The 12,390-nt window shown below is 45.2% G+C and overlaps 1 protein-coding gene across 1 annotated transcript in view; it reads right to left on the reverse strand.

Annotated features, from left to right (window-relative positions):
• Positions 1-7,130: 7,130 nt before the first annotated feature.
• The window catches only part of LOC142245319 (DNA repair endonuclease XPF-like), a 115,093-nt gene continuing 109,833 nt past the window's right edge, over positions 7,131-12,390 (reverse strand). Inside the window, exon 7 of the mRNA XM_075317948.1 lies at positions 7,131-7,213. Coding sequence (XP_075174063.1) covers positions 7,143-7,213 — 71 coding nt within the window. The 3' untranslated portion in view covers positions 7,131-7,142. The remainder of the gene's footprint in view (positions 7,214-12,390) is intronic.

Raw genomic sequence — 12,390 nt, forward strand, 5'->3', positions numbered from 1 at the left:
GCTTTCTCAAGGAGCGTGTCAGAGGTGAGGGGCGAGCAGATTATAAACATCAGATAACCAATAAGAGGTGCCAAAACCTGATTGCATTCAAACGTCACACCAGGAAACAGACTAATCCCATTAGCGGCGCATGACTGCAGTTGCTACGGACGCTTGAAAAGAGACCTCCCACGGATCGCGATCACGTGACCGTGACGTCATGGCCCACACGGTGGTGAGTCATGGCAACCACAGCACGCTATCTGACGCGATGTGTGACGGTCAGTCGGCAGCAGTAGGAGTCATGCGCACTGGGTAATCTGTGATACTTAGAAAATAATACACACAACAGGACAGGAAGATTTCGATCATTCAAAAAACTTATTGTCAGAAAAACTATGCAATCGACTGCAAAAAGGCACATCATTAAATAGAAGGGAATTATTATGCAAAGATATATAATTTTACAAAAAACACCCCATTATAACATACAATCAATATGATAGAGACCTATACAGTCAAGGGCACATCTTTACATAGGAGGAGATCATATTATTATACAGTCATAAATGGATTTACAAATTCTAGAGAAAACACCCCATTATAACATACAGTCAATACAAAATAATTAAAGAGAACACTACTCCATAACACTTGTTCATATAATATATAATGATCCTGTCGGACGACTTGAAAGAGTAGCTCCTTCCCCTAGACATCAACGGTCATCACACGAAACCTTCCCAGGACATGTAGAAACAGCACACTCCATTGGTGAAATTAACCCGAATATATGGTGACCTAAATGAACTAAAAAAATATACGATTAAAATAATAAAAAACAAAACCCACCAAACACATCTAACTAAAACCCAGGCATCCATACGCGAAGGATACAAGAGACACAAGAAACTACAAAATATCATGAAAACAAACACCTCAGAAAACCTCCCTCTTTTTTGGATACAACCAGGTTGATTACAGGAAGGCTGAAAATCCCATATTTTCGTTCAGCCCATTAGGAGTCAAGGTTCCCAGCCTGTAAATCCACTTACTTTCAACCTGGGCAAGAAGCTTACCAAGATCCCCCCCTCTGGTACCGAGAGACACTAAATCAATACCTTTCGCTTTCAACAAGGAGGAATTACATCCATGATACTTTTTATAATGTCTTGGAATGGTTTTTAACAAATTTTCATCGGTGATGCTTTTAGCTTTCTCAATGTCCAGACAGTGCTCACGAATTCTAATTTTCAACTCCCTCGTGGTAAGTCCAATATATACCCTTTTGCATGGGCATTCAATCCTGTAAATCACACCTTTTGAGGAACACGTGATCCGATGTCTAATATCGAACTCACGTGATCCATCAAAATTGTGAAACTTCTTGGACTTAACAAGATTGGCACACGCCTTGCAAAGGCCACATGGGAAAAAACCAACTGGCAATGGTTGGCTGGACATGCTTGTTTGAAATGGTTCATAGTTACTATGAACAAGCATGTCCCTCAAGTTTTTACCACGTTTAGCCACAATAGATGGTCGTGATGGGAGAATTCTTTTTAGAACCGGATCCGTCAGTAAAATATTCCAATGTTTCTGGACTACTGTCCTCATTTTATCCCACTTATTATTGTAAGTGGTAATAAGACGCACTGTCTGGTCATTATTTGTTGTTTTCACCGTGTTAGAAAAAAGGAGAGAGTTTCTGGACGACCCCACTGCTCTCCTAAAACCATGCCTTATTGTCCTCCGACTATAACCTCTTGATTCAAATCTATGGGCCAGCTCCTCAGAGTGAGTCATAAAACTTGAATCATCGGAGCAATGATGTCTAGGGGAAGGAGCTACTCTTTCAAGTCGTCCGACAGGATCATTATATATTATATGAACAAGTGTTATGGAGTAGTGTTCTCTTTAATTATTTTGTATTGACTGTATGTTATAATGGGGTGTTTTCTCTAGAATTTGTAAATCCATTTATGACTGTATAATAATATGATCTCCTCCTATGTAAAGATGTGCCCTTGACTGTATAGGTCTCTATCATATTGATTGTATGTTATAATGGGGTGTTTTTTGTAAAATTATATATCTTTGCATAATAATTCCCTTCTATTTAATGATGTGCCTTTTTGCAGTCGATTGCATAGTTTTTCTGACAATAAGTTTTTTGAATGATCGAAATCTTCCTGTCCTGTTGTGTGTATTATTTTCTAAGTATCACAGATTACCCAGTGCGCATGACTCCTACTGCTGCCGACTGACCGTCACACATCGCGTCAGATAGCGTGCTGTGGTTGCCATGACTCACCACCGTGTGGGCCATGACGTCACGGTCACGTGATCGCGATCCGTGGGAGGTCTCTTTTCAAGCGTCCGTAGCAACTGCAGTCATGCGCCGCTAATGGGATTAGTCTGTTTCCTGGTGTGACGTTTGAATGCAATCAGGTTTTGGCACCTCTTATTGGTTATCTGATGTTTATAATCTGCTCGCCCCTCACCTCTGACACGCTCCTTGAGAAAGCTGTTTGTGAAACACGTGTCGGAGTGCGAGGGTCACGGCAGGATACTTCCCAGTCAGGTGATGTAATATTATGATATTATCATGTATTTTGTCAGCCTAATTACACTAATCTCTAGTTGATTTTTGGACTTGCATGGTCTGTGCGGTCGTTATCATAGATGGTTTGTTGCTGCACATTGTATGTTTCTAAGTGTCATGAATTCCATGTAATCTGTGAGCCTGAGCAGGCTCTGCTGACACCACCTTGTGCGTTCATTAATTTATACTGCATTCAATGGAATTGATTCGTGCTTAGGGAACCTCCATACTCTTTTATTTATTTATTCTTATGAGTACAGATTATTCATGGAGGAACCCTGCATGAAAAAATCTATGCACTGCAGATGAAAAAACGCAGGTGGAACCGCAGAGTCTGCTCTTGGTCCATATGGCATATGATACTTGTCTTAAATTATATATGTGGAGATTTGTGCAGCAATGAATATGGTATACTGGTATTAATAATTGGTATAATCACTAGATTCATTTAATATTTGGTTTTTGGCTGTAATTAGCTATACATTTACCTGCCTGGGTGTAAATATCCCAGTTACTAATATAGGGATCTAATTATGTGCCTGTCCGTGCCTCTCTTTTATACGGTACCTTTTTTGCTAAAATATTTTAAAAAAATATGTTTAAATAAAGATTGATTTTATTGAAAAATGGCGTTACTCCTTAATTTGGTCATCTAGGGATGTCCAATAAATGTGTATAAATTAAATAAAAAAAAAGCAGCAGGACTGCCGTAGTCCAAGGAATCCGCCATAGTCCACAAATGGAAACCAGAAAAACATAAACAGAGAGAAATAAAAACAAGACACAGTCACTAGTTCACCAATTTATTAAAAAGCAAAGTTCCCACGCAGGTCCAACGTAGTCCGGCGCTTACCAAGACGTTGCACAATGATCAAAGACTATGGAGGCTCAGAACAAGGCTCCATAGAGTTTGAGAAGCAGCACACAGCGAAAACCAGCAATTCCGATGAACGGTGACGTCAGGAACGTCCCTTATATACAGATACTAGCTGTAGCACCCGGCGCTGCCCGGGATAGTAACTGTCTCTCTGTTTCTCTCCCATTCTCTGTCTGTCTCCCCCTCTGTATATCTCTCTCTGTCTCTCTCTCTGTCTTGGTCTGTCTGTCTTTCCCTGTCTGTCTCTGACTGTCTCTGTCTCTTTCTCCGTCTGTCTCAATCTCTTTCCCTGTCTGTCTCTGTCTCTCTGTCACTTTCCCTGTCTGTCACTTTCCCTGTCTGTCTCTTTCCCTCTCTTTCCCTGTCTGTCTCTTTCCCTGTCTGTCTCTTTCCCTCTGTCACTTTCCCTGTGTCTGTCTCTTTGTCTGTCTCTTTACCTGTCTTTGTCTGTCTCTTACCCTGTCTGTCTTTTTCCCTCTCTGTCTGTTTCCCTGTGTCTGTCTGTCTCTTTGTCTGGCTCTTTACCTGTCTGTGTCTGTCTCTTAACCTTTATCTCTCTTTCCCTCTCTTTCTCTGTCAGTCTGTCTTTTTGTCTGTATCTGTCTCTTTGTGTCTGTGTCTTACCCTGTCTATGTCTGACTCTTTCCCTGTCTGTGTCTGCCTCTTTCCCTGTCTGTGTCTGTCTCTTTCTCTGGCTGCATTGTGACACGCCAACATTCCATTTAAGGGCGTGTCTGCGCATTCTTCTGAAGTTCTGGCTGCACTGTGGCTCCCAGCTCCATTCGCTTTAATGGAGGCAGGTTTTTTGTTGAATAACTGTAAAGCGTGGCGTTAAAATTTCCCCTCAAAACATAGCCTATGACGCTCTTGGGGTCCAGACGTGTGAGTGTGCAAACTTTTGTGGCTGTAGCTGCGACGGTGCAGATGCCAATCCCGGACACACACACACACACACACACACATTCAGCTTTATATATTAGATATGACTTTATGTCCCCCAGACTGTACTCATGCCCCTTTTCGTGTTCCTATACAGTAACAATGTGCCTCTTTGACCACCGTCCATTACCATTGGCCCGCCTTTGTTTTTGTGTTCCTACACAGTAACTGTGCTTCTCTTAGGGCTGTACAGTTATATTACACCCTATGTGCCCCCTTTTGTCCCCCTATACTGTTGTGATGTCCCCATTTGTTTACCCACACAATAATAATGGCCCTTTTATCAGCCACATTCATTGGTATTGTTTGCCCTCTGTGCTCCTATAAAGTAGAAATTACCTCTTTGTGCCCCTATACAAATGTAATGTCACCTTCCATCCATGCAAATTCGTGAAGCGTTCCATATTTTGACGCATTTATTAACCCGAATGTATTTTTTTTTTCGTAATTTTTTGAGGTAAGAACATTTCTGGTCTTGTTAACCCCTTCAAGCCATGGCCATTTTACTTTATTTCCTTTTCATTTTTCCATGTAGTGTACTGGAAAATTGGAAAAAAAATTCCAAAAGTGGAGAAATTGTAATTAAAAAGTGAAATTCCACAATTTAGAGGGTTTTTTTTGCTTTTTTTCTGTCACCATGTTTACAATTTGGTAAAAGTGACCCGGCATTATGATGCCTCAGGCCGGTGCGAGTTCGTAGATACAAAACATGTATACTTTTACTTTTATCTAAAGGGTGAAGAAAAAGCAGAAGTTTGTCCAAAAAAAGAATAGCGCTTTGTCGCCATGTTCGGAGACCTGTAGCATTCTCATTGTTCGGGATCTGGGGCTCAGTGACGGCTTTTTTTTTTGCGTTTTGAGCTGATGTTTTTAATTATACCATATTTGTATATGATAATTTGATCGCCTGTTATTGCATTTTAGTGCCATGTTGCGATGACCAAAAACCATCATTTTGTCATCTGGAATATTTTTTCTCGCTACACCTTGTACTAATCAGATTAATTGCTTTTATATTTTTATAACCCAGGCATTTCTGAACTCAGCAATACCAAATATGTGTATTGTCGCACCCCGGGGCAGCCGAGCTGCTCGGATTCGGGCAATCCGTGGCTCGAGGGGTCCCAGATCCAGGGGCACGTTGATCAGTTTTTAAATAAAATGGGAAAAATAATAAAAATAGTCCGACTACGCCACACGCGGTGCGTGTCCAGGGATGGCATGGCCACCGCTGCCGTTCTTCCCTGGGGGTGATGGATGGGGCAGCGTGGATGGTGAAGCCCTACGCGAGCAGGGCTTTTCCCCAGGGGTAGGTAGGGGTTAATGTGGAGGTGCAGTGAAATACCTCAGTCCAGACAGGGGAGTGCAGTTTCTTCGCCTTACTTACAGCTGGGTTCGCAACCTGGGGAGGTGCTGGATCCCAGGTGCGCCCGAGTCCTGTGTCCCTGTGCCAGCTGACCTGGTGCCACTCGCCCACCGATGCACTTGTGTGTGTGTGTGTGGGTCCTCCCTGGCGTGGAGCACTTGGAGGTCCTCCTGGTGTCTGGGTCCTGCCGCAGGCAGTTTGGACTATTTAAGGGAATATGTCCCGGTCCTCCCTTTGCTGCTTATGCCTCGGATGTTAATGGTGGCAGATGAGTCCTGGAAACCCACCCACCCGGCAGAGTTAATAGACGGCTTGAAGTCCCGGTCTGTTCTCGGATCTGCACCCCGTGCGTGCAAAGTACTAGGAGCCCTGGATTTCCACTCCCACAGCATTCCACTGTCCCTGGAGCTTGACCTCTCGTTCTCCAGATATTTTCTCCCCTGAGTGGCTGCTGTTTCTACTCAGGTCTTGGCGGGGTCTTTGCTACTTTCACTGTGTCTCAAGATTCCTTTGTCTTGACACCTTTACTGACAACTCATTCTCCTCCTTGCGACTGCTCACTTTCAGTCTCTCCAGCCCGCTAACTGACTTCTCCCACTCTCCCCAGGCCATCCACTCCTCCCCCAGGTCTGATCTCTCCCTACCCAGTTGTCTGCCTGTTAGCTCACAGTGCCCAGCCCTGTCACCTGGTTCTATGGGAGTCTCCCGCCCTGGTTTTGGAGTGTATGTGTCCTGGTGTGTGTGTGTACTGACTGGCACAGTTATGTAGGACCCGAGCTGTTACAGTGATGTTACCTTGTTTTGTGACACCTGGTTACCTCAGGGATGTCTCAATTTTGTTCTTTAGTTTTTTAATTTTTTTGCTTTCAATGAGGCAAAAGGGGGGTGATTTGAGCTTTAGCTTTTATTTTTTCATATTTTACATAATTATTTATTTCTTTAATATTTTTTACTGATTTTACTAGTTGCCCTAGAGGACTTTATGACTGTACACTGCGATGGCTTTTCCTGTTCAGAGCGATGCTGCAGCATCGCACTGATCAGGAGAAATGCTGGTCTCCTGAGAGTGCTGGCATTCTGTTGACTCTCACAGGAAGTGACTCATGACAGCATCAGGAGTAATAATCCCGTGATGCTCTAATTCTGACGCTTTGCCCGCCTCTTCCTGATTGCCATGGTGCAGTGGCAATCGGAGTAATGATAGCTGGGGTTGATGTCAGCTGTGTAATATCAGCTGGCAGCAAGCCCATGGGATAGTAATGGAGAGGCGTCTATCAGGCACCGCTATTAATAACCCACTAATAAAAAAAAGACAACATACACAATTTAACAAAATGATTTATTAAAATAAACACTTTCCATCATTCACTACTGTATTAAAACAAACAAAAAAAAATAGCAGGACCGCCGTAGTCCAAGGAATCCGCCATAGTCCACAAATGGGAACCTGAAAAAGATAAACAGAGAGAAAATAAAAACAAGAGACTGTCCCCTGTGAGCCACTGTATAGTATTAGTAGCCCCATGTACAAAAGTAATGCTTATCAATGAGCCCCTCTACAGTAGTAATGACCTGATGTACAGTAGTAATGCCCCCTGTGTTCCCCAGTACATGAGTAATGCCTCCTGTACAGTAATAATGCGCTCTGTGAGCCCCTGTACAATTATAATGCCCCTGTACAGCAGTAATGTCCCATTGTACAGTAGCAATACTCTCTGTGAGCTCCTGTACACTAGTAATGCCCCCATGTACAGCAGTAATGCCCTCATTCACAATAGTAATGCCCCCTGTACAACAGTAGTGCCCCCTTGTGCAGTAGTAATGCCCCATGATCAGTAGTAATGCCCACTTGTGACCCCATGTACAGTAGTAATGCCCCCTGTACAGTAGTTCTGCCCCCTGCACAGTAGCAATGCCCCCTGTACAGTAGTAATGCCCCCTGTACAGTAGTAATGCCCCCTGCACAGTAGTAATGCCCCCTGTACAATAGCAATGCCCCCAAGATCAGTAGTAATGCCCACCTTTGACCCCATGTACAGTAGTAATGCTCCGTTGTGCAGTAGTAATTACCCCTGTGAGCCCCAGTACAGTAATAATGCCCCCCTGTACAGTAGTATTGCCCAACTGTGACCCCTATGTACAAAAATAATGCCCCCTCGTAAGTAGTATTGCCCCCTGTGAGGAGCCTCTGTACAATACTAATACCTCCTGTACAGTAGTAATGCCTCTTGTGAGCCCCTGTAAAATTGGAATGCCCCCTGTGCGTGCAGTAGTAATGCCCCATGTACCTTAGGAATTCCCCCGTGTGGCCCTGTACAATAGTAATGCCCGTTGTACAGTAGGAAATAGGCCCCATGTTCTCCCAGGATCCTGTGCGGCGCAGATCTCATTTGCATACTGGTCTCATTTGCATATTAATTTCTGACAAATTATTACTTATTTTTTCCCTGATGAGTTTCTTTACAGTTTAACTGCAACATTCATAGAGTGCTACATGAAACCCTTCGGAATTAACTCATTAAAAAAGTAATCTCCCTAATTTAAAATATTCACTTTTATAGGACTATATATAGCGGACATGTCGGTTAGCAGTTTGTGCTAGCTTCGGCAGCACATATGCTCAGTGGCAGAGCCTACACACAAGATGATTAGCATATGATTGATTAGCCCCTGCACAGCAGCTGCAGCAGGCCATGGATGATGACATGGAAAATGCAAAAAACAATCAACTTTTTCCAAAGCGCATTTCTAAACACAAGCTTTTTTTTCACCCTCATTCACTGACTTAAAAAAAAAACATTTCTTGCCTCGTTAACCCCTTCATGCCATGGCCATTTTAACGGTTTTTTTTTTTCATTTTCCTCTCCTTATTCCAAAAGCCAGAACTTTTTTACTTTTCCTTAAATATACTCTAGAAGGGCTTCTTTTTGGGGGGAAAAGTTCACCTTTTCACTGACATCATTGATTTTACCATAGGAAGGAGTGGAAAATGGTAAAATAAAAATCCAAGTGCACTGAAATTGCTAACGAAGTGCAATTCCGCATTGTTTTTTGGCTTTTTATATACCATGTTCACTATATAATAAAACTCACCTGGTGGTATCATTCCCCAGGTCAGTACGAGTTCATACAGACAAAACATCTAGATTGTTTTATTTTATTTAAGTAGTCAAAAAAAATTCTGAAATAAGTAAAAAAAAATTGTTTTATTTTCGAAAGGACCGTAACAGTTTTAATTTTTGGGGATCTGGGGCTGTGTGAGGGCTTATTTTATTTGTACCCTGAACTGACTTTTTACTGATAAAATTTGGGGGTAAATATAATGTATTTTATTACAATGTAAAGGGTGCTTTACACGCTGCGACATCGCTAACGATTTATCGTCGGGGTCACGGTGTTTGTGACGCACATCCGGCGTCGTTAGCATCATCGCAGCGTGTAACACGTACGAGCGACCTACAACGATCGCAAAAGTGGTAAAAATCGTTGTTTTTTGAGAGGTCGTCCAAACACCAAAGATCGTTGTCTGGTGAGTAACGAGGTTGCTTATCTTTCCTGCGGCAGCACACATCGCGGTGTGTGACACCGCAGAAGCGACAAACATCTCCTCACCTGCCTCCGCTGGCAATGCGGAAGGAAGGAGGTGGGCGGGATGTTACGTCCCGCTCATCTCCGCCCCTCCGCTTCTATTGGACGGCTGCCGTGTGACGTCGCTGTGACGCCGCATGACCCGCCCCCTTAGAAAAGAGGCGGATCGCCGGACACAGCGACGTCGCAGGGCAGGTAAGTAGTGTGACGGGTGTTAGCGATGTTGTGCGTCACGGGCAGCGATTTGCCCGTGACGCACAACCGACAGGGGTGGGTACGATCGCTAGCGATATCGGTACCGATACCGCAGCGTGTAAAGCCCCCTTTAGGCTCTGTGCACATGTAAAGTGTTTGGTGCATCTTTTGGCGGGGAAAATTTACGCGTTTTTGCATTTGTTTTTCCCCTGCATTTTTCTATTTTGTTTTTTTTATACAGCAATGAATACTTTAGACATAAAAAAAAAGATATAGGCAGATACCAAAACAGACAAATAACTGCACAGCCCCCCACATATAATAATGCTTTCTCTCTTTTTGTGTCCTTCATATCTCCATTTGTGGACTACGTCAGATTCCCTGGACTACATCCGACCTGCTTGGGTTTTTATTTAAATAAATTGGTGAAACAGGAAAGAGTTTGGAGTGTTTTTTTTTCAAATAAACTATTTTTGGGTGTGTTTTTTTTCTCTTTATACTTACTGGGTCAGTAATGGGGGTGTCTAATAGACGCCTCTCCAATACTAACCCCATGGGCTTGATGACAGCTGACATTACAAAGCTGACATCAACTCCAAAAGTATTACCTCAATTGCAAAACCTGCCGACATATAATAAAATTGTACCCTGTGGAGCTTATTGGACATCTATTTATGATTAAATAAATCAATAGAAAAAAACGGGGACCCCTTTACTTTTGAGAACTACAAAGGTCAAGCAGACAGCTGGGGGCTGGTATTATCAGGCTTGGATGGCCTATGATTATTGGCCCCTTCCCAGCCTAAACATAGCGTCCCACAGCTATCCAAGAAGTGGCACCTCACAATAGATGTTAGCACTTTGCTTTGGCTCTTCCTGATTGCCCTGGTGCTGCAGGGGCAAATAACCATGGTCATTCCCAGACTAAAAATAGCAGCAAGCATCCACCCCAGAAGTGGCGCATCACATTAGATGCGCCAATTCTGGCACTTTTCCTCAGCTCTTCCTGATTGCCATAGTGCAGTAGGAGCCAATAACCATGGGCCTTCTCAGAGTAAAAATAGCAGCACACAGCCACCCCAGAAGTAGCACATCACATTAGATGCGCCAATTCTGGTGCTTTGCCTCTGCTCGTCCCTGGTGCACTGGCAATCGGGTAATGGTAGCTGGGGTTGATGTCAGCTGTGTAGTGTCAGCTGGCATCAAGCCCAGGGATTAGTAATGGAGAAGCGTCTATCAGACACCCCCATTACTAACCCAGTAAGAAAAAAAATACACACAAGTAAAAAATACTTTATTAAAATAAACACTCCCCAACTCTTTCCATCATTCACCACTTTACTAAATAAAAAAAAAGCAGCAGGACTGCCGTAGTCCAAGGAATCCGCCATAGTCCACAAATGGAAACCAGAAAAACATAAACAGAGAGAAATAAAAACAAGACACAGTCACTAGTTCACCAATTTATTAAAAAGCAAAGTTCCCACGCAGGTCCAACGTAGTCCGGCGCTTACCAAGACGTTGCACAATGATCAAAGACTATGGAGGCTCAGAACAAGGCTCCAGGGCCGGCGCCAGCACCCGGCAAACCCGGTCAAATGCCGGGGCCCTGAGCTGCCGGGGGGCCCACTCGCGGTGGCAGGAGTGGCGCACCGCTACTCAGGGGGCCCCGGTGGCCGCGCTGTCACCGCCCCCCGCCGAAGATCACGCTTTCAATTGCATCGGCATCGCAGGTGCCGATACAATTGAGAGCAATGATGAGAGAGTGAGCGGCGCGCTCCCTCTTATCATTCTCCCTGCTGTGACAGTCGGCGTTCTGACAGCTCTGCAGCAGACCGCGGTGACGTCATCACTGCGCACCTGCTGAGCGGTCAGAGCGAGCGACAGCAATGGACGCGCCGAGGAGACCGGATCAGCGGGGGAACGAGAAGTGAGCCGCCCCTCTACTGACACTGGGCTCCCCTGACTCACAGGCCGGCCACTACACAGCGGCACTAGTACACATAGGGGCCCGGCAGCCGCTCTGCAGAGCCGGCTGCCGGGCCCCTATGTGTAGTGCCGCTGTGTAGTAGCCGACAATGCGACCGTCAGGGGGCGGCCTGTGAGTCAGGGGAGCCCAGTGTCAGTAGAGGGGCCCCTGACCTGGAGAGGCCACCAGCCGTTTCTGAGGGTAGAGGCTAGATCGGAGTTGATTTTTTGAGGGGGAGGAGTGATTTCATGAAATCATGATGTCACCGGAAGGGGCGGGGCCTCCTCAGTGCCGTGCAGATCTGTGGGCGGGAAGCAGCAGTGCTCGGGCTCCTCTGTGCAGAGCGGACGGATCCTGACCCTGAGGTGGAGAAGATTCAGCGTTTCCTCATTAGTTATTGCTCTGGGGTCTCAGCCTGGATGTTGGGGGCACAGAACAGTGTCTCCTGTCACTACTGGGGGCTGCAGCTCGTGTATATGTCACAGGGCATGTACTGAGGCTGCAGCACCGTGCTGTGGAGGCTTCAATAAGGTAAGTGGCTTATGGGGAGGTTACACGGAGCAGGGGGTGATGCTGTGGAGGTTTCATAAGGAATATGGAGGTTACTCTAGGCAGGAGGCGACGCTGCATGTTTGGGGGGCTTACAGGAGGCAATGTGGAACGTTAAGTGCGGCTCGCACTTGCCACGGAGCGACTGCATGTTTGGGGTGGACTCGCACTGGACAGGGGGTGCCCTACACGTTTGGGGGGCTCGCAGTGGCCAGGGGGTGACGCTGCATGTTTGGGGGGCTCGCAGTGGCCAGGGGGTGACGCTGCATGTTTGGGGGGCTCGCAGTGGCCAGGGGGTGACGCTGCATGTTTGGGGGGCTCGC

The sequence above is a fragment of the Anomaloglossus baeobatrachus genome, chromosome 7 (assembly GCF_048569485.1).
Source record: "Anomaloglossus baeobatrachus isolate aAnoBae1 chromosome 7, aAnoBae1.hap1, whole genome shotgun sequence".
NCBI lineage: Eukaryota > Metazoa > Chordata > Amphibia > Anura > Aromobatidae > Anomaloglossus > Anomaloglossus baeobatrachus.